The following is a 23,796-nucleotide window of genomic DNA, read 5'->3' as shown; positions in this document are numbered from 1 at the left end:
AGGTCAGCTAGGTACCAGGGAGTGAAGGGATGTAGGGATGGAGGAGGTCAGCTAGGTACCAGAGAGTGAAGGGATGTAGGGATGGAGGAGGTCCGCTAGGTACCAGGGAGTGAAGGGATGTAGGGATGGAGGAGGTCAGCTAGGTACCGGGGAGTGAAGGGATGTAGGGATGGAGGAGGTCAGCTAGGTACCAGGGAGTGAAGGGATGTAGGGATGGAGGAGGTCAGCTAGGTACCGGGGGGCAGGGAGTGAAGGGATGTAGGGATGGAGGAGGTCAGCTAGGTACCGGGGAGTGAAGGGATGTAGGGATGGAGGAGGTCAGCTAGGTACCAGGGAGTGAAGGGATGTAGGGATGGAGGAGGTCAGCTAGGTACCGGGGGGCAGGGAGTGAAGGGATGTAGGGATGGAGGAGGTCCGCTAGGTACCGGGGAGTGAAGGGATGTAGGGATGGAGGAGGTCAGCTAGGTACCGGGGGGCAGGGAGTGAAGGGATGTAGGGATGGAGGAGGTCCGCTAGGTACCAGGGAGTGAAGGGGATGTAGGGATGGAGGAGGTCAGCTAGGTACCAGGGAGTGAAGGGATGTAGGGATGGAGGAGGTCAGCTAGGTACCAGGAGTGAAGGGATGTAGGGATGGAGGAGGTCAGCTAGGTACCGGGGAGTGAAGGGATGTAGGGATGGAGGAGGTCAGCTAGGTACCCGGGCGTGAAGGGATGTAGGGATGGAGGAGGTCAGCTAGGTACCAGGGAGTGAAGGGATGTAGGGATGGAGGAGGTCAGCTAGGTACCAGGGAGTGAAGGGATGTAGGGATGGAGGGGGTCAGCTAGGTACCAGGGAGTGAAGGGATGTAGGGATGGAGGAGGTCAGCTAGGTACCGGGGGGCCAGGGAGTGAAGGGATGTAGGGATGGAGGGGGTCAGCTAGGTACCGGGGGGCCAGGGAGTGAAGGGATGTAGGGATGGAGGGGGTCAGCTAGGTACCGGGGGGCAGGGAGTGAAGGGATGTAGGGATGGAGGGGGTCAGCTAGGTACCAGGGAGTGAAGGGATGTAGGGATGGAGGAGGTCAGCTAGGTAACGGGGAGTGAAGGGATGTAGGGATGGAGGGGGTCAGCTAGGTACCGGGAAGTGAAGGGATGTAGGGATGGAGGGGGTCAGCTTGGTACCAGGAGTGAAGGGATGTAGGGATGGAGGAGGTCAGCTAGGTACCGGGGAGTGAAGGGATGTAGGGATGGAGGAGGTCAGCTAGGTACCAGGGAGTGAAGGGATGTAGGGATGGAGGAGGTCAGCTAGGTACCGGGGAGTGAAGGGATGTAGGGATGGAGGAGGTCAGCTAGGTACCAGGGAGTGAAGGGATGTAGGGATGGAGGAGGTCAGCTAGGTACCAGGGCGTGAAGGGATGTAGGGATGGAGGAGGTCAGCTAGGTACCAGGGAGTGAAGGGATGTAGGGATGGAGGAGGTCAGCTAGGTACCGGGGGGCCAGGGAGTGAAGGGATGTAGGGATGGAGGGGGTCAGCTAGGTACCAGGGAGTGAAGGGATGTAGGGATGGAGGAGGTCAGCTAGGTACCAGGGAGTGAAGGGATGTAGGGATGGAGGAGGTCCGCTAGGTACCAGGGAGTGAAGGGATGTAGGGATGGAGGAGGTCAGCTAGGTACCAGGGAGTGAAGGGATGTAGGGATGGAGGAGGTCCGCTAGGTACCAGGGAGTGAAGGGATGTAGGGATGGAGGAGGTCCGCTAGGTACCAGGGAGTGAAGGGATGTAGGGATGGAGGAGGTCAGCTAGGTACCAGGGAGTGAAGGGATGTAGGGATGGAGGGGGTCAGCTAGGTACCAGGGAGTGAAGGGATGTAGGGATGGAGGAGGTCAGCTAGGTACCAGGGAGTGAAGGGATGTAGGGATGGAGGAGGTCCGCTAGGTACCAGGGAGTGAAGGGATGTAGGGATGGAGGGGGTCAGCTAGGTACCAGGGAGTGAAGGGATGTAGGGATGGAGGGGGTCAGCTAGGTACCAGGGAGTGAAGGGATGTAGGGATGGAGGGGGTCAGCTAGGTACCAGGGAGTGAAGGGATGTAGGGATGGAGGAGGTCAGCTAGGTACCAGGGAGTGAATGGATGTAGGGATGGAGGAGGTCAGCTAGGTACCAGGGAGTGAAGGGATGTAGGGATGGAGGAGGTCAGCTAGGTACCGGGGAGTGAAGGGATGTAGGGATGGAGGAGGTCAGCTAGGTACCGGGGGGCAGGGAGTGAAGGGATGTAGGGATGGAGGAGGTCAGCTAGGTACCAGGGAGTGAAGGGATGTAGGGATGGAGGGGGTCAGCTAGGTACCAGGGAGTGAAGGGATGTAGGGATGGAGGAGGTCAGCTAGGTACCAGGGAGTGAATGGATGTAGGGATGGAGGAGGTCAGCTAGGTACCAGGGAGTGAAGGGATGTAGGGATGGAGGAGGTCAGCTAGGTACCGGGGAGTGAAGGGATGTAGGGATGGAGGAGGTCAGCTAGGTACCGGGGGGCAGGGAGTGAAGGGATGTAGGGATGGAGGAGGTCAGCTAGGTACCAGGAGTGAAGGGATGTAGGGATGGAGGAGGTCAGCTAGGTACCGGGGGGCAGGGAGTGAAGGGATGGAGGAGGTCCGCTAGGTACCGGGGAGTGAAGGGATGTAGGGATGGAGGAGGTCAGCTAGGTACCAGGGAGTGAAGGGATGTAGGGATGGAGGAGGTCAGCTAGGTACCAGGGAGTGAAGGGATGTAGGGATGGAGGAGGTCAGCTAGGTACCAGGGAGTGAAGGGATGTAGGGATGGAGGAGGTCAGCTAGGTACCGGGGGGCAGGGAGTGAAGGGATGTAGGGATGGAGGAGGTCCGCTAGGTACCGGGGGTGAAGGATTTGTAGGTGATGAGGAGGATCTTGAAATGGATGCGGGACTTGACTGGAAGCCAGTGGAGGTGGATGAGGGTGGGGGTGATGTGGTGTCTGTCTCTCTCCCCTGCAGAACAACAGCTCGGAGCACCGGGTCTCTCTGGACGTCAGCCTGTGGGACAAGTTCAGTGAGTTGTCCACTAAGTGCATCATCAAGACGGTGGAGTTCGCCAAACAGCTGCCTGGGTTCACCGCGCTGACCATCGCAGACCAGATCACCCTGCTGAAGGCTGCATGCCTCGACATACTGGTGAGGCTCTCTCTCTCTCTCTCTCTCTCTCTCTCTCTCTCTCGCTCTCTATCTCTCGCTCTCTATCTCTCTCTCTCTCCTCTCTCTCTATTGCTCTCTCTCTCTCTCTCTCTCTCTCTCGCTCTCTATCTCTCTCTCTCTAGCTCTCTCTCTCTGTCTCTCTCTCTCTCTCTCTCTCTCTCTCTCTCTCTCTCTCTCTCTCTCTCTCTCTCTCTCTCTCTCTCTTGTAACACAACCGCACCATCTTATCAACCAGGAAATGCACTGGTGTGAAACTCGTGTTAGAAGTTGATAAATCAAGTGATCTGTACACAAACACCATTCTTTTTTCAGTGAATCTCTCAAATACAACAACATTGTGTAGTTGAGCGCCCTTTCACTGCCACACGACAGCCGGTTAACCCTTTCACTGTGACAATACAGAAGGTTAGCCCTTTACTATCACACAACCGACGGCGATGCTCCATCATTAGCATCATTAGCTCCGCATAGTAAAGGGTTAACCTTCTGTCGTGTGGCAGTGAAAGGGTTAAGTATTTCTAATGTATTTGGTGAAACAAGATGGCTGCTCTGACCAGACTCACTAGGCAATAATAGTGAACTTTAAAAACTTAAACCTGCAAACATGAGACTGCTGTGACATCACAATACTGATGTAACATGAGACTGACATCACAATACTGATGTAACATGAGACTGACATCACAATACTGATGTAACATGAGACTGACATCACAATACTGATGCAACATGAGACTGACATCACAATACTGATGTAACAGGAGACTGACATCACAATACTGATGTAACATGAGACTGACATCACAATACTGATGTAACATGAGACTGACATCACAATACTGATGTAACATGAGACTGACATCACAATACTGATGTAACATGAGACTGACATCACAATACTGATGTAACATGAGACTGACATCACAATACTGATGTAACATGAGACTGACATCACAATACTGATGTAACATGAGACTGACATCACAATACTGATGTAACATGAGACTGACATCACAATACTGATGTAACATGAGACTGACATCACAATACTGATGCAACATGAGACTGACATCACAATACTGATGTAACATGAGACTGACATCACAATACTGATGCAACATGAGACTGACATCACAATACTGATGTAACATGAGACTGACATCACAATACTGATGTAACATGAGACTGACATCACAATACTGATGTAACATGAGACTGACATCACAATACTGATGCAACATGAGACTGACATCACAATACTGATGTAACATACTACCCCCCCCCCCCCCCCCAGATCCTGCGCATCTGTACGCGCTACACCCCCGACCAGGACACCATGACCTTCTCCGACGGCCTGACGCTGAACCGGACCCAGATGCACAACGCCGGCTTCGGGCCGCTCACCGACCTGGTGTTCTCCTTCGCCAACCAGCTGCTGCCCCTGGAGATGGACGACGCCGAGACGGGCCTCCTGAGCGCCATCTGCCTGCTGTGTGGAGGTACTGTCACTCACCTACTGACACCCTGCTGTGTGGAGGAGGTACTGTAACTCACCTACTGACACCCTGCTGTGTGGAGGAGGTACTGTCACTCACCTACTGACACCCTGCTGTGTGGAGGAGGTACTGTAACTCACCTACTGACACCCTGCTGTGTGGAGGAGGTACTGTAACTCACCTACTGACACCCTGCTGTGTGGAGGAGGTACTGTAACTCACCTACTGACACCCTGCTGTGTGGAGGAGGTACTGTAACTCACCTACTGACACCCTGCTGTGTGGAGGAGGTACTGTAACTCACCTACTGACACCCTGCTGTGTGGAGGAGGTACTGTAACTCACCTACTGACACCCTGCTGTGTGGAGGAGGTACTGTAACTCACCTACTGACACCCTGCTGTGTGGAGGAGGTACTGTAACTCACCTACTGACACCCTGCTGTGTGGAGGAGGTACTGTAACTCACCTACTGACACCCTGCTGTGTGGAGGAGGTACTGTAACTCACCTGCTGACACCCTGCTGTGTGGAGGAGGTACTGTAACTCACCTACTGACACCCTGCTGTGTGGAGGAGGTACTGTAACTCACCTACTGACACCCTGCTGTGTGGAGGAGGTACTGTAACTCACCTACTGACACCCTGCTGTGTGGAGGAGGTACTGTCACTCACCTACTGACACCCTGCTGTGTGGAGGAGGTACTGTAACTCACCTACTGACACCCTGCTGTGTGGAGGAGGTACTGTAACTCACCTACTGACACCCTGCTGTGTGGAGGAGGTACTGTAACTCACCTACTGACACCCTGCTGTGTGGAGGAGGTACTGTAACTCACCTACTGACACCCTGCTGTGTGGAGGAGGTACTGTAACTCACCTACTGACACCCTGCTGTGTGGAGGAGGTACTGTAACTGAAGAATGATAGAACTAGTTTTAAAGAGCTCCTTCTGCATGAAACCAAAGTGTGTGCGTGCGTGTGTGTGTGTGTGTGTGTGTGTGTGTGTGTGTGTGTGTGTGTGTGTGTGTGTGTGTGTGTGTGTGTGTGTGTGTGTGTGTGTGTGTGTGTGTGTGTGTGTGTGTGTGTGTGTGTGTGCGTACGTGTGTGCGTGCGTGCGTGTGTCCGACAGGTAGTTCAGCCATACTGTATGTACAGTAACAGCGTTCTGCCGTCCATGCACCTTGTACCTGGCTGTTCTTTCATACTGTCTGACTGCACTGGCACTGTTTATGTCCTTTGTATGAGGCCTCCTTGTACTTCTGTTCATGTGGACATAAATAAACATTTCAAATGTGTGTGTGTCTGCAGACCGTCAGGACCTGGAGCAGGCAGACAAGGTGGACGTTCTGCAGGAGCCTCTGCTGGAAGCTCTGAAGGTGAGAGGTCAAAGTCACACTCACCTGGTGAGAGGTGAGAGGTCAAACTCAAATTCACCTGATGAAGAAGGTCAAACGCCGGAGTGGATCTAGCAGACAGACCTCTCTCAAGAAGCACACTTCACAGTCTGTGATCTATGATTAAGCAATGATACACGGCTGTGATGCGCCCGCAGCCACGAGGGCGAAGCTCGGGTCACATCACAGCCGTGGCAATATTCATGACATCCCACAGGCTACAAGTGTATCATTGCTTTTATACAGCAGGTTGCACCATCGGGAAAAATATAGGATAAATACAGACAATTTTAGGGTCCTTATATCGATTTCAGTGAACTTGGCGTGGAAAAATAGTTCCTAAAGATGTATTGTTGCTATCGAATTTAAAATAGAGTAGGCTATAAAATTAGAGTAGAGTAGGTCATCAAGTTCCTTTGGTGTCCACCTGGAGGATGACCTGACCTGGAGAACCAACACCACGGAGATCGTGAAGAAGGCACAACAGAGACTCTACTTCCTGAGAGTACTGAGAAACTACCACCTCAGACAAGACCTGCTTGTGTCTTTTTACCGCTGCTCCGTGGAAAGCATCCTCACCTACTGCATCAACGTGTGGTTCCTCAGCTGCACAGCCGCAGAGAGGAAGGCGCTCCAGAGGGTCGTCAACTCGGCCCAGAAGATCATCGGCTGCCCTCTCCCCTCACTGGAGGGACTATACAACTCCCGCTGTCTTAAGAAGGCAGTCGAAATACTGAAGGACCCACACCACCCGGGCAACAAGCACCTCGTGCGGCTGCGCTCGGGCAGGCGTTTCAGCGTCATGCCCACCCGGACTAACAGACTGAAGTTTAGTTTTTATCCCAGGGCCATATGTGCACTAAACTCAGCAAATTTAAAACAACAATCTCCCCTGCACCCCCCCCCCCCACGCACACGCACACACACACACACACACAACACTAAGGGATAGTGCAATTATCTTTTATCTTTTATACCCCGCTGTTTATGTTTATGTTATGTCTATTATGCCTTACTCTTGTTTTCGTATTTAATACTGTGTTTAGGACTGTGTTTTTATGATCTAGGACTGTGTGACGGCTAGCACCTTATTTTAAATTTCGTTGTAACAATGACAATAAAGATCATTCTATTCTATTCTATTCATTCTAGTCTATCAACAAGCTTGGCAACACAAACGAATGGCGTATTAGTCTAATGCAAGCGAAAGAGAAAGTCATCAGCACCTTGGACAGTTCCTGGAGTTGGGCATTGGATTGGCATGTCTAATAATGCTGTTTTTCTGAATACTGTTAGATGTAGGCCCGTCCTCTTTATCTATCCACTTGTTTATGGTTACCGGGTACGTTAAATCAAACGTAACGTTGTCCGCGGAGTAGGTCATGTTGACACAGTTTCCGTTTGATGAATAGCAGTTGAAACCTTGTACAACATTCTAAAGCCAGCGCAGTGGTATATTCATGGTGATTTAACTAAAGCCAGCGCAGTGGTATATTCATGGTGATTTAACTAAAGCCAGCGCAGTGGTATATTCATGGTGATTTAACTAAAGCCAGTGCAGTGGTAATATATTCATGGTGATTTAACTAAAGCCAGCACAGTGGTATATTCATGGTGATTTAACTAAAGCCAGCACAGTGGTATATTCATGGTGATTTAACTAAAGCCAGCGCAGTGGTATATTCATGGTGATTTAACTAAAGCCAGTGCAGTGGTATATTCATGGTGATTTAACTAAAGCCAGCGCAGTGGTAATATATTCATGGTGATTTAACTAAAGCCAGCGCAGTGGTATATTCATGGTGATTTAACTAAAGCCAGCGCAGTGGTATATTCATGGTGATTTAACTAAAGCCAGCGCAGTGGTAATATATTCATGGTGATTTAACTAAAGCCAGCACAGTGGTATATTCATGGTGATTTAACTAAAGCCAGCTCAGTGGTATATTCATGGTGATTTAACTAAAGCCAGTGCAGTGGTATATTCATGGTGATTTAACTAAAGCCAGCGCAGTGGTATATTCATGGTGATTTAACTAAAGCCAGTGCAGTGGTATATTCATGGTGATTTAACTAAAGCCAGCGCAGTGGTATTATATTCATGGTGATTTAACTAAAGCCAGCGCAGTGGTATATTCATGTTGATTTAACTAAAGCCAGCACAGTGGTATATTCATGGTGATTTAACTAAAGCCAGCACAGTGGTATATTCATGGTGATTTAACTAAAGCCAGTGCAGTGGTATATTCATGGTGATTTAACTAAAGCCAGCGCAGTGGTATTATATTCATGGTGATTTAACTAAAGCCAGCGCAGTGGTATATTCATGGTGATTTAACTAAAGTCAGCGCAGTGGTATATTCATGGTGATTTAACTAAAGCCAGCGCAGTGGTATATTCATGGTGATTTAACTAAAGCCAGCGCAGTGGTAATATATTCATGGTGATTTAACTAAAGCCAGCGCAGTGGTAATATATTCATGGTGATTTAACTAAAGCCAGCGCAGTGGTATATTCATGGTGATTTAACTAAAGCCAGCGCAGTGGTATATTCATGGTGATTTAACTAAAGCCAGCGCAGTGGTATATTCATGGTGATTTAACTAAAGCCAGCGCAGTGGTATATTCATGGTGATTTAACTAAAGCCAGCGCAGTGGTATATTCATGGTGATTTAACTAAAGCCAGCGCAGTGGTATATTCATGGTGATTTAACTAAAGCCAGCGCAGTGGTAATATATTCATGGTGATTTAACTAAAGCCAGCACAGTGGTATATTCATGGTGATTTAACTAAAGCCAGCGCAGTGGTATTATATTCATGGTGATTTAACTAAAGCCAGCGCAGTGGTATATTCATGGTGATTTAACTAAAGTCAGCACAGTGGTATATTCATGGTGATTTAACTAAAGCCAGCGCAGTGGTATATTCATGGTGATTTAACTAAAGCCAGCGCAGTGGTAATATATTCATGGTGATTTAACTAAAGCCAGCGCAGTGGTAATATATTCATGGTGATTTAACTAAAGCCAGCGCAGTGGTATATTCATGGTGATTTAACTAAAGCCAGCGCAGTGGTATATTCATGGTGATTTAACTAAAGCCAGCGCAGTGGTATATTCATGGTGATTTAACTAAAGCCAGCGCAGTGGTATATTCATGGTGATTTAACTAAAGCCAGCGCAGTGGTATATTCATGGTGATTTAACTAAAGCCAGCGCAGTGGTATATTCATGGTGATTTAACTAAAGCCAGCGCAGTGGTAATATATTCATGGTGATTTAACTAAAGCCAGCACAGTGGTATATTCATGGTGATTTAACTAAAGCCAGCGCAGTGGTATTATATTCATGGTGATTTAACTAAAGCCAGCGCAGTGGTAATATATTCATGGTGATTTAACTAAAGCCAGTGCAGGTGGTATATTCATGGTGATTTAACTAAAGTCAGCGCAGTGGTATATTCATGGTGATTTAACTAAAGCCAGCGCAGTGGTATATTCATGGTGATTTAACTAAAGCCAGCTCAGTGGTATATTCATGGTGATTTAACTAAAGCCAGCGCAGTGGTATATTCATGGTGATTTAACTAAAGCCAGCGCAGTGGTATATTCATGGTGATTTAACTAAAGCCAGCGCAGTGGTATATATTCATGGTGATTTAACTAAAGCCAGCTCAGTGGTATATTCATGGTGATTTAACTAAAGCCAGCGCAGTGGTATATTCATGGTGATTTAACTAAAGCCAGCGCAGTGGTATATTCATGGTGATTTAACTAAAGCCAGCGCAGTGGTATATTCATGGTGATTTAACTAAAGCCAGCGCTGTGCTGTATTCATGGTGATTTAACTAATGCCAGCACAGTGGTATATTCATGGTGATTTAACTAAAGCCAGCACAGTGATATATTCATGGTGATTTAACTAAAGCCAGCGCAGTGGTATATTCATGGTGATTTAACTAAAGCCAGCGCAGTGGTATATTCATGGTGATTTAACTAAAGCCAGCACAGTGGTATATTTATGGTGATTTAACTAAAGCCAGCGCAGTGGTATATTCATGGTGATTTAACTAAAGCCAGCACAGTGGTATATTTATGGTGATTTAACTAAAGCCAGCGCAGTGGTATATTCATGGTGATTTAACTAAAGCCAGCGCAGTGGTATATTCATGGTGATTTAACTAAAGCCAGCACAGTGGTATATTCATGGTGATTTAACTAAAGCCAACGCAGTGGTATATTCATGGTGATTTAACTAAAGCCAGTGCAGTGGTAATATATTCATGGTGGTTTAACTAAAGCCAGTGCAGTGGTATATTCATGGTGATTTAACTAAAGCCAGTGCAGTGGTATATTCATGGTGATTTAACTAAAGCCAGTGCAGTGGTCATATATTCATGGTGATTTAACTAAAGCCAGCGCAGTGGTAATATATTCATGGTGATTTAACTAAAGCCAGCGCAGTGGTATATTTATGGTGATTTAACTAAAGCCAGTGCAGTGGTAATATATTCATGGTGATTTAACTAAAGCCAGCTCAGTGGTATATTCATGGTGATTTAACTAAAGCCAGCGCAGTGGTATATTCATGGTGATTTAACTAAAGCCAGTGCAGTGGTATATTCATGGTGATTTAACTAAAGCCAGCGCAGTGGTAATATATTCATGGTGATTTAACTAAAGCCAGTGCAGTGGTATATTCATGGTGATTTAACTAAAGCCAGTGCAGTGGTATATTCATGGTGATTTAACTAAAGCCAGCTCAGTGGTATATTCATGGTGATTTAACTAAAGCCAGCGCAGTGGTATATTCATGTTGATTTAACTAAAGCCAGCGCAGTGGTATATTCATGGTGATTTAACTAAAGCCAGCGCAGTGGTATATTCATGGTGATTAGGCTTGGGCGGTATGACGGTATTAAGGTATACCAGGGTATTTAGAAATACCTACGGTATTGATTTTCAATACCGTCCGTCACCGTCAAAATCACAGATGCGCTTCAGTTTCTATAACAGTGAAACGGAGTTTTGAGTGTAGTGCACACACTGAGTGTAGTGCACACACGCGCCAGCAGAGGGCGAGACCGCTCTAGTGGAGCGAGTGGGTCACAGCGGTGTTCACGTTTTACGGTAATGTTACGACAGTGCTGTGAAAATACCGTAAAGCGTTGTGAAGAGAGCAGTGTTGTTGTGGGGCAATCCGTCTCTTATTATAATTATGTGAACTAAAGAGTACAAGGTTTACACAACAGCCCCCACCCGCATTTTTATTGTATTTGTACCGTCCTGTACTATCCGCTGTCAGCTGTTTATCTCTCTCTGTGAGCTACTGAGCTTGAATAACTAGCGTTAGCTCACGTTTAAGTAGCGTTAGCTCTGCGGCTAATCTTAGATTACCCTGAACTAAATCAATGACTAGGTTATAAAGCATTCGAGTAGTTTTCACTGCACATAGAAGTAGCCAAACAACGGGAGCATTTCGGGAGCATATCACCAAAACCCAGGCAATTTCTAGCCCTTAAGGAATCAAATAGTCTGCCATGGCTATAGGCTAGATGCTAACGCTAAAACGGTGCAGGCTTCTACCGGTGCGGGACGGGACTACCATTCTGAGAGCTGACGATGATTTGTTTACTTGGTAACACGTAAACCCCCCCCGCTGATGAAAATGAAAGTCATACCGTCAAATACCGTGCACCGGGGTATTATAACATAAAGGTTTGCCGGTTTGAAAATAAGGATACCGCCCAAGCCTAATGGTGATTTAACTAAAGTCAGCGCAGTGGTATATTCATGGTGATTTAACTAAAGCCAGCGCAGTGGTATATTCATGGTGATTTAACTAAAGCCAGCGCAGTGGTATATTCATGGTGATTTAACTAAAGCCAGCGCAGTGGTATATTCATGGTGATTTAACTAAAGCCAGCACAGTGGTATATTCATGGTGATTTAACTAAAGCCAGCGCAGTGGTATATTCATGGTGATTTAACTAAAGCCAGAACAGTGGTATATTCATGGTGATTTAACTAAAGCCAGCACAGTGGTGTATTCATGGTGATTTAACTAAAGCCAGCACAGTGGTATATTCATGGTGATTTAACTAAAGCCAGCGCAGTGGTATATTCATGGTGATTTAACTAAAGCCAGCACAGTGGTATATATTCATGGTGATTTAACTAAAGCCAGCACAGTGGTATATTTATGGTGATTTAACTAAAGCCAGCGCAGTGGTAATATATTCATGGTGATTTAACTAAAGCCAGCGCAGTGGTATATTCATGGTGATTTAACTAAAGCCAGCGCAGTGGTATATTCATGGTGATTTAACTAAAGCCAGCGCAGTGGTATATTCATGGTGATTTAACTAAAGCCAGCACAGTGGTATATTCATGGTGATTTAACTAAAGCCAACGCAGTGGTATATTCATGGTGATTTAACTAAAGCCAGCGCAGTGGTATATTCATGGTGATTTAACTAAAGCCAGTGCAGTGGTATATTCATGGTGATTTAACTAAAGCCAGCGCAGTGGTAATATATTCATGGTGATTTAACTAAAGCCAGCGCAGTGGTATATTCATGGTGATTTAACTAAAGCCAGCGCAGTGGTATATTCATGGTGATTTAACTAAAGCCAGCGCAGTGGTAATATATTCATGGTGATTTAACTAAAGCCAGCACAGTGGTATATTCATGGTGATTTAACTAAAGCCAGCTCAGTGGTATATTCATGGTGATTTAACTAAAGCCAGTGCAGTGGTATATTCATGGTGATTTAACTAAAGCCAGCGCAGTGGTATATTCATGGTGATTTAACTAAAGCCAGTGCAGTGGTATATTCATGGTGATTTAACTAAAGCCAGCGCAGTGGTATTATATTCATGGTGATTTAACTAAAGCCAGCGCAGTGGTATATTCATGTTGATTTAACTAAAGCCAGCACAGTGGTATATTCATGGTGATTTAACTAAAGCCAGCACAGTGGTATATTCATGGTGATTTAACTAAAGCCAGTGCAGTGGTATATTCATGGTGATTTAACTAAAGCCAGCGCAGTGGTATTATATTCATGGTGATTTAACTAAAGCCAGCGCAGTGGTATATTCATGGTGATTTAACTAAAGTCAGCGCAGTGGTATATTCATGGTGATTTAACTAAAGCCAGCGCAGTGGTATATTCATGGTGATTTAACTAAAGCCAGCGCAGTGGTAATATATTCATGGTGATTTAACTAAAGCCAGCGCAGTGGTAATATATTCATGGTGATTTAACTAAAGCCAGCGCAGTGGTATATTCATGGTGATTTAACTAAAGCCAGCGCAGTGGTATATTCATGGTGATTTAACTAAAGCCAGCGCAGTGGTATATTCATGGTGATTTAACTAAAGCCAGCGCAGTGGTATATTCATGGTGATTTAACTAAAGCCAGCGCAGTGGTATATTCATGGTGATTTAACTAAAGCCAGCGCAGTGGTATATTCATGGTGATTTAACTAAAGCCAGCGCAGTGGTAATATATTCATGGTGATTTAACTAAAGCCAGCACAGTGGTATATTCATGGTGATTTAACTAAAGCCAGCGCAGTGGTATTATATTCATGGTTATTTAACTAAAGCCAGCGCAGTGGTATATTCATGGTGATTTAACTAAAGTCAGCACAGTGGTATATTCATGGTGATTTAACTAAAGCCAGCGCAGTGGTATATTCATGGTGATTTAACTAAAGCCAGCGCAGTGGTAATATATTCATGGTGATTTAACTAAAGCCAGCGCAGTGGTAATATATTCATGGTGATTTAACTAAAGCCAGCGCAGTGGTATATTCATGGTGATTTAACTAAAGCCAGCGCAGTGGTATATTCATGGTGATTTAACTAAAGCCAGCGCAGTGGTATATTCATGGTGATTTAACTAAAGCCAGCGCAGTGGTATATTCATGGTGATTTAACTAAAGCCAGCGCAGTGGTATATTCATGGTGATTTAACTAAAGCCAGCGCAGTGGTATATTCATGGTGATTTAACTAAAGCCAGCGCAGTGGTAATATATTCATGGTGATTTAACTAAAGCCAGCACAGTGGTATATTCATGGTGATTTAACTAAAGCCAGCGCAGTGGTATTATATTCATGGTGATTTAACTAAAGCCAGCGCAGTGGTAATATATTCATGGTGATTTAACTAAAGCCAGTGCAGGTGGTATATTCATGGTGATTTAACTAAAGTCAGCGCAGTGGTATATTCATGGTGATTTAACTAAAGCCAGCGCAGTGGTATATTCATGGTGATTTAACTAAAGCCAGCTCAGTGGTATATTCATGGTGATTTAACTAAAGCCAGCGCAGTGGTATATTCATGGTGATTTAACTAAAGCCAGCGCAGTGGTATATTCATGGTGATTTAACTAAAGCCAGCGCAGTGGTATATATTCATGGTGATTTAACTAAAGCCAGCTCAGTGGTATATTCATGGTGATTTAACTAAAGCCAGCGCAGTGGTATATTCATGGTGATTTAACTAAAGCCAGCGCAGTGGTATATTCATGGTGATTTAACTAAAGCCAGCGCAGTGGTATATTCATGGTGATTTAACTAAAGCCAGCGCTGTGCTGTATTCATGGTGATTTAACTAATGCCAGCACAGTGGTATATTCATGGTGATTTAACTAAAGCCAGCACAGTGATATATTCATGGTGATTTAACTAAAGCCAGCGCAGTGGTATATTCATGGTGATTTAACTAAAGCCAGCGCAGTGGTATATTCATGGTGATTTAACTAAAGCCAGCACAGTGGTATATTTATGGTGATTTAACTAAAGCCAGCGCAGTGGTATATTCATGGTGATTTAACTAAAGCCAGCACAGTGGTATATTTATGGTGATTTAACTAAAGCCAGCGCAGTGGTATATTCATGGTGATTTAACTAAAGCCAGCGCAGTGGTATATTCATGGTGATTTAACTAAAGCCAGCACAGTGGTATATTCATGGTGATTTAACTAAAGCCAACGCAGTGGTATATTCATGGTGATTTAACTAAAGCCAGTGCAGTGGTAATATATTCATGGTGGTTTAACTAAAGCCAGTGCAGTGGTATATTCATGGTGATTTAACTAAAGCCAGTGCAGTGGTATATTCATGGTGATTTAACTAAAGCCAGTGCAGTGGTCATATATTCATGGTGATTTAACTAAAGCCAGCGCAGTGGTAATATATTCATGGTGATTTAACTAAAGCCAGCGCAGTGGTATATTTATGGTGATTTAACTAAAGCCAGTGCAGTGGTAATATATTCATGGTGATTTAACTAAAGCCAGCTCAGTGGTATATTCATGGTGATTTAACTAAAGCCAGCGCAGTGGTATATTCATGTTGATTTAACTAAAGCCAGCGCAGTGGTATATTCATGGTGATTTAACTAAAGCCAGCGCAGTGGTATATTCATGGTGATTTAACTAAAGTCAGCGCAGTGGTATATTCATGGTGATTTAACTAAAGCCAGCGCAGTGGTATATTCATGGTGATTTAACTAAAGCCAGCGCAGTGGTATATTCATGGTGATTTAACTAAAGCCAGCGCAGTGGTATATTCATGGTGATTTAACTAAAGCCAGCACAGTGGTATATTCATGGTGATTTAACTAAAGCCAGCGCAGTGGTATATTCATGGTGATTTAACTAAAGCCAGCACAGTGGTATATTCATGGTGATTTAACTAAAGCCAGCACAGTGGTGTATTCATGGTGATTTAACTAAAGCCAGCGCAGTGGTATATTCATGGTGATTTAACTAAAGCCAGCACAGTGGTATATATTCATGGTGATTTAACTAAAGCCAGCACAGTGGTATATTTATGGTGATTTAACTAAAGCCAGCGCAGTGGTAATATATTCATGGTGATTTAACTAAAGCCAGCGCAGTGGTATATTCATGGTGATTTAACTAAAGCCAGCGCAGTGGTATATTCATGGTGATTTAACTAAAGCCAGCGCAGTGGTATATTCATGGTGATTTAACTAAAGCCAGCACAGTGGTATATTCATGGTGATTTAACTAAAGCCAACGCAGTGGTATATTCATGGTGATTTAACTAAAGCCAGTGCAGTGGTAATATATTCATGGTGATTTAACTAAAGCCAGTGCAGTGGTATATATTCATGGTGATTTAACTAAAGCCAGTGCAGTGGTGTATTCATGGTGATTTAACTAAAGCCAGTGCAGTGGTAATATATTCATGGTGATTTAACTAAAGCCAGCGCAGTGGTATATTTATGGTGATTTAACTAAAGCCAGTGCAGTGGTAATATATTCATGGTGATTTAACTAAAGCCAGCTCAGTGGTATATTCATGGTGATTTAACTAAAGCCAGCGCAGTGGTATATTCATGGTGATTTAACTAAAGCCAGCGCAGTGGTATATTCATGGTGATTTAACTAAAGCCAGCGCAGTGGTATATTCATGGTGATTTAACTAAAGCCAGCGCAGTGGTATATTCATGGTGATTTAACTAAAGCCAGCGCAGTGGTATATTCATGGTGATTTAACTAAAGCCAGCACAGTGGTATATTCATGGTGATTTAACTAAAGCCAGCGCAGTGGTATATTCATGGTGATTTAACTAAAGCCAGCACAGTGGTATATTCATGGTGATTTAACTAAAGCCAGCACAGTGGTGTATTCATGGTGATTTAACTAAAGCCAGCACAGTGGTATATTCATGGTGATTTAACTAAAGCCAGCACAGTGGTATATATTCATGGTGATTTAACTAAAGCCAGCGCAGTGGTAATATATTCATGGTGATTTAACTAAAGCCAGCGCAGTGGTATATTCATGGTGATTTAACTAAAGCCAGCGCAGTGGTATATTCATGGTGATTTAACTAAAGCCAGCGCAGTGGTATATTCATGGTGATTTAACTAAAGCCAGCACAGTGGTATATTCATGGTGATTTAACTAAAGCCAGCACAGGGGTATATTCATGGTGATTTAACTAAAGCCAACGCAGTGGTATATTCATGGTGATTTAACTAAAGCCAGCACAGTGGTATATATTCATGGTGATTTAACTAAAGCCAGCACAGTGGTGTATTCATGGTGATCTAACTAAAGCCAGCACAGTGGTATATTCATGGTGATTTAACTAAAGCCAGCACAGTGGTATATATTCATGGTGATTTAACTAAAGCCAGCGCAGTGGTAATATATTCATGGTGATTTAACTAAAGCCAGCTCAGTGGTATATTCATGGTGATTTAACTAAAGCCAGCACAGTGGTATATTCATGGTGATTTAACTAAAGCCAGCGCAGTGGTATATTCATGGTGATTTAACTAAAGCCAGCGCAGTGGTATATTCATGGTGATTTAACTAAAGCCAGTGCAGTGGTAATATATTCATGGTGATTTAACTAAAGCCAGCGCAGTGGTATATTTATGGTGATTTAACTAAAGCCAGTGCAGTGGTAATATATTCATGGTGATTTAACTAAAGCCAGCGCAGTGGTATATTCATGGTGATTTAACTAAAGCCAGCGCAGTGGTATATTCATGGTGATTTAACTAAAGCCAGTGCAGTGGTAATATATTCATGGTGATTTAACTAAAGCCAGCGCAGTGGTATATTTATGGTGATTTAACTAAAGCCAGCGCAGTGGTAATATATTCATGGTGATTTAACTAAAGCCAGCGCAGTGGTATATTCATGGTGATTTAACTAAAGCCAGCGCAGTGGTATATTCATGGTGATTTAACTAAAGCCAACGCAGTGGTATATTCACGGTGATTTAACTAAAGCCAGCGCTGTGGTATATTCATGGTGATTTAACTAAAGCCAGCACAGTGGTATATTCATGGTGATTTAACTAAAGCCAGCGCAGTGGTATATTCATGGTGATTTAACTAAAGCCAGCGCAGTGGTATATTCATGGTGATTTAACTAAAGCCAGCGCAGTGGTATATATTCATGGTGATTTAACTAAAGCCAGCGCAGTGGTAATATATTCATGGTGATTTAACTAAAGCCAGCGCAGTGGTATATTCATGGTGATTTAACTAAAGCCAGCGCAGTGGTAATATATTCATGGTGATTTAACTAAAGCCAGCGCAGTGGTATATTCATGGTGATTTAACTAAAGCCAGCGCAGTGGTATATTCATGATGATTTAACTAAAGCCAGCGCAGTGGTATATTCATGGTGATTTAACTAAAGCCAGCGCAGTGGTATATTCATGGTGATTTAACTAAAGCCAGCGCAGTGGTAATATATTCATAGTGATTTAACTAAAGCCAGTGCAGTGGTATATTCATGGTGATTTAACTAAAGCCAGCGCAGTGGTATATTCATGGTGATTTAACTAAAGCCAGCGCAGTGGTATATTCATGGTGATTTAACTAAAGCCAGCGCAGTGGTATATTCATGGTTATTTAACTAAAGCCAGCACAGTGGTATATTCATGGTGATTTAACTAAAGCCAGTGCAGTGGTAATATATTCATGGTGATTTAACTAAAGCCAGCACAGTGGTATATTCATGGTGATTTAACTAAAGCCAGTGCAGTGGTATATTCATGGTGATTTAACCATGAGTGTATCATGAATATACTCACTGTTTAGAACGCTCTCGACCAATCACAATGCGTGGTCGTAACTACCTGTTGTATAATTAATATTAACGCTACAACCCTTCAACATTATCAACAACAGCTACACCGTTGACAGGTCTGTGTCCAGTCTATAAATAAACACAGACTATGTAAACGCAGGACACCAGCGGACAGCCTACAACATGCAGGATGATCTCCTGACTACTTTATAAAAATCTATGGTTTTTTTAAGTGTAAAATTCAGGGGTTTTGCCTCATAATCTTTGTTATTCCAGGCACAATTCCACTTAACTGAGGGTTGTTAAGGTACACAATTAAGGTACTCTGTTTCCTAGTTTCCTATACTTTCCATTTAAAGCCCTTATTCTGTTCATGCGTATTGTCATACAGTACAGTACAATACACGCGAGGCTAATGCATATCATTAAAAACTACAGAAGTGACAGAGAAGTGAATACATACTAAACCAAAGAGTTGTGTGTAGATGTAGAGAAGTGAATACATACTGAACAAAGTGTTGTGTGTAGATGTAGAGAGAAGTGAATACATACTGAACAAAGTGTTGTGTGTAGATGTAGAGAAGTGAATACATACTGAACAAAGAGTTGTGTGTAGATGTAGAGAAGTGAATACATACTGAACAAAGTGTTGTGTGTAGATGTAGAGAAGTGAATACATACTGAACAAAGAGTTGTGTGTAGATGTAGAGAAGTGAATACATACTGAACAAAGAGTTGTGTGTAGATGTAGAGAAGTGAATACATACTGAACAAAGTGTTGTGTGTAGATGTAGAGAAGTGAATACATACTGAACAAAGTGTTGTGTGTAGATGTAGAGAAGTGAATACATACTGAACAAAGAGTTGTGTGTAGATGTAGAGAAGTGAATACATACTGAACAAAGAGTTGTGTGTAGATGTAGAGAAGTGAATACATACTGAACAAAGAGTTGTGTGTAGATGTAGAGAGAAGTGAATACATACTGAACAAAGTGTTGTGTGTAGATGTAGAGAAGTGAATACATACTGAACAAAGTGTTGTGTGTAGATGTAGAGAAGTGAATACATACTGAACAAAGTGTTGTGTGTAGATGTAGAGAAGTGAATACATACTGAACAAAGTGTTGTGTGTAGATGTAGAGAGAAGTGAATACATACTGAACAAAGAGTTGTGTGTAGATGTAGAGAAGTGAATACATACTGAACAAAGTGTTGTGTGTAGATGTAGAGAAGTGAATACATACTGAACAAAGTGTTGTGTGTAGATGTAGAGAGAAGTGAATACATACTGAACAAAGTGTTGTGTGTAGATGTAGAGAAGTGAATACATACTGAACAAAGTGTTGTGTGTAGATGTAGAGAAGTGAATACATACTGAACAAAGTGTTGTGTGTAGATGTAGAGAAGTGAATACATACTGAACAAAGTGTTGTGTGTAGATGTAGAGAAGTGAATACATACTGAACAAAGTGTTGTGTGTAGATGTAGAGAAGTGAATACATACTGAACAAAGTGTTGTGTGTAGATGTAGAGAAGTGAATACATACTGAACAAAGTGTTGTGTGTAGATGTAGAGAAGTGAATACATACTGAACAAAGAGTTGTGTGTAGATGTAGAGAAGTGAATACATACTGAACAAAGTGTTGTGTGTAGATGTAGAGAGAAGTGAATACATACTGAACAAAGAGTTGTGTGTAGATGTAGAGAAGTGAATACATACTGAACAAAGTGTTGTGTGTAGATGTAGAGATAAGTGAATACATACTGAACAAAGAGTTGTGTGTAGATGTAGAGAAGTGAATACATACTGAACAAAGTGTTGTGTGTAGATGTAGAGAGAAGTGAATACATACTGAACAAAGAGTTGTGTGTAGATGTAGAGAGAAGTGAATACATACTGAACAAAGAGTTGTGTGTAGATGTAGAGAAGTGAATACATACTGAACAAAGTGTTGTGTGTAGATGTAGAGAAGTGAATACATACTGAACAAAGTGTTGTGTGTAGATGTAGAGAGAAGTGAATACATACTGAACAAAGTGTTGTGTGTAGATGTAGAGAAGTGAATACATACTGAACAAAGAGTTGTGTGTAGATGTAGAGAAGTGAATACATACTGAACAAAGTGTTGTGTGTAGATGTAGAGAAGTGAATACATACTGAACAAAGAGTTGTGTGTAGATGTAGAGAAGTGAATACATACTGAACAAAGAGTTGTGTGTAGATGTAGAGAAGTGAATACATACTGAACAAAGAGTTGTGTGTAGATGTAGAGAGAAGTGAATACATACTGAACAAAGTGTTGTGTGTAGATGTAGAGAAGTGAATACATACTGAACAAAGAGTTGTGTGTAGATGTAGAGAAGTGAATACATACTGAACAAAGTGTTATGTGTAGATGTAGAGAAGTGAATACATACTGAACAAAGAGTTGTGTGTAGATGTAGAGAGAAGTGAATACATACTGAACAAAGTGTTGTGTGTAGATGTAGAGAAGTGAATACATACTGAACAAAGAGTTGTGTGTAGATGTAGAGAAGTGAATACATACTGAACAGAGAGTTGTGTGTAGATGTAGAGAAGTGAATACATACTGAACAAAGAGTTGTGTGTAGATGTAGAGAAGTGAATACATACTGAACAAAGAGTTGTGTGTAGATGTAGAGAAGTGAATACATACTGAACAAAGTGTTGTGTGTAGATGTAGAGAGAAGTGAATACATACTGAACAAAGTGTTGTGTGTAGATGTAGAGAGAAGTGAATACATACTGAACAAAGTGTTGTGTGTAGATGTAGAGAGAAGTGAATACATACTGAACAAAGTGTTGTGTGTAGATGTAGAGAAGTGAATACATACTGAACAAAGTGTTGTGTGTAGATGTAGAGAGAAGTGAATACATACTGAACAAAGAGTTGTGTGTAGATGTAGAGAGAAGTGAATACATACTGAACAAAGTGTTGTGTGTAGATGTAGAGAGAAGTGAATACATACTGAACAAAGAGTTGTGTGTAGATGTAGAGAAGTGAATACATACTGAACAAAGAGTTGTGTGTAGATGTAGAGAAGTGAATACATACTGAACAAAGAGTTGTGTGTAGATGTAGAGAAGTGAATACATACTGAACAAAGAGTTGTGTGTAGATGTAGAGAAGTGAATACATACTGAACAAAGTGTTGTGTGTAGATGTAGAGAGAAGTGAATACATACTGAACAAAGTGTTGTGTGTAGATGTAGAGAAGTGAATACATACTGAACAAAGTGTTGTGTGTAGATGTAGAGAAGTGAATACATACTGAACAAAGAGTTGTGTGTAGATGTAGAGAAGTGAATACATACTGAACAAAGAGTTGTGTGTAGATGTAGAGAGAAGTGAATACATACTGAACAAAGTGTTGTGTGTAGATGTAGAGAAGTGAATACATACTGAACAAAGTGTTGTGTGTAGATGTAGAGAAGTGAATACATACTGAACAAAGAGTTGTGTGTAGATGTAGAGAGAAGTGAATACATACTGAACAAAGTGTTGTGTGTAGATGTAGAGAGAAGTGAATACATACTGAACAAAGTGTTGTGTGTAGATGTAGAGAAGTGAATACATACTGAACAAAGAGTTGTGTGTAGATGTAGAGAAGTGAATACATACTGAACAAAGTGTTGTGTGTAGATGTAGAGAAGTGAATACATACTGAACAAAGTGTTGTGTGTAGATGTAGAGAAGTGAATACATACTGAACAAAGAGTTGTGTGTAGATGTAGAGAAGTGAATACATACTGAACAAAGAGTTGTGTGTAGATGTAGAGAGAAGTGAATACATACTGAACAAAGTGTTGTGTGTAGATGTAGAGAAGTGAATACATACTGAACAAAGTGTTGTGTGTAGATGTAGAGAGAAGTGAATACATACTGAACAAAGTGTTGTGTGTAGATGTAGAGAGAAGTGAATACATACTGAACAAAGTGTTGTGTGTAGATGTAGAGAGAAGTGAATACATACTGAACAAAGAGTTGTGTGTAGATGTAGAGAAGTGAATACATACTGAACAAAGAGTTGTGTGTAGATGTAGAGAAGTGAATACATACTGAACAAAGAGTTGTGTGTAGATGTAGAGAAGTGAATACATACTGAACAAAGTGTTGTGTGTAGATGTAGAGAGAAGTGAATACATACTGAACAAAGTGTTGTGTGTAGATGTAGAGAAGTGAATACATACTGAACAAAGTGTTGTGTGTAGATGTAGAGAGAAGTGAATACATACTGAACAAAGAGTTGTGTGTAGATGTAGAGAAGTGAATACATACTGAACAAAGTGTTGTGTGTAGATGTAGAGAAGTGAATACATACTGAACAAAGAGTTGTGTGTAGATGTAGAGAGAAGTGAATACATACTGAACAAAGTGTTGTGTGTAGATGTAGAGAAGTGAATACATACTGAACAAAGAGTTGTGTGTAGATGTAGAGAAGTGAATACATACTGAACAAAGAGTTGTGTGTAGATGTAGAGAAGTGAATACATACTGAACAAAGTGTTGTGTGTAGATGTAGAGAAGTGAATACATACTGAACAAAGAGTTGTGTGTAGATGTAGAGAGAAGTGAATACATACTGAACAAAGAGTTGTGTGTAGATGTAGAGAAGTGAATACATACTGAACAAAGAGTTGTGTGTAGATGTAGAGAGAAGTGAATACATACTGAACAAAGTGTTGTGTGTAGATGTAGAGAAGTGAATACATACTGAACAAAGTGGTGTGTGTAGATGTAGAGAAGTGAATACATACTGAACAAAGAGTTGTGTGTAGATGTAGAGAAGTGAATACATACTGAACAAAGTGTTGTGTGTAGATGTAGAGAAGTGAATACATACTGAACAAAGTGTTGTGTGTAGATGTAGAGAGAAGTGAATACATACTGAACAAAGTGTTGTGTGTAGATGTAGAGAAGTGAATACATACTGAACAAAGTGTTGTGTGTAGATGTAGAGAAGTGAATACATACTGAACAAAGTGTTGTGTGTAGATGTAGAGAAGTGAATACATACTGAACAAAGAGTTGTGTGTAGATGTAGAGAAGTGAATACATACTGAACAAAGAGTTGTGTGTAGATGTAGAGAAGTGAATACATACTG

The 23,796-nt window shown here is 42.5% G+C and overlaps 1 protein-coding gene across 1 annotated transcript in view; it reads left to right on the top strand.

Moving 5' to 3' along the window:
- Positions 1-23,796, top strand: part of LOC311248767 (FRAS1-related extracellular matrix protein 1-like) — a gene marked incomplete at both ends in the record, with an annotated part of 95,888 nt that overhangs the window by 5,477 nt on the left and 66,615 nt on the right. The window contains 3 exons of the mRNA XM_084339595.1: positions 2,978-3,154; positions 4,470-4,674; positions 5,981-6,048. Of these exons, the coding sequence (XP_084195721.1) occupies positions 2,978-3,154; positions 4,470-4,674; positions 5,981-6,048 (450 nt within the window). The remainder of the gene's footprint in view (positions 1-2,977; positions 3,155-4,469; positions 4,675-5,980; positions 6,049-23,796) is intronic.

The sequence above is a fragment of the Notolepis coatsorum genome (assembly GCF_963971535.1).
Source record: "Notolepis coatsorum genome assembly, contig: SCAFFOLD_728, whole genome shotgun sequence".
NCBI lineage: Eukaryota > Metazoa > Chordata > Actinopteri > Aulopiformes > Paralepididae > Notolepis > Notolepis coatsorum.
The sequence above is the reverse complement of the archived record's forward strand: the minus strand, read 5'-3'. Positions and strand labels throughout refer to the sequence as shown.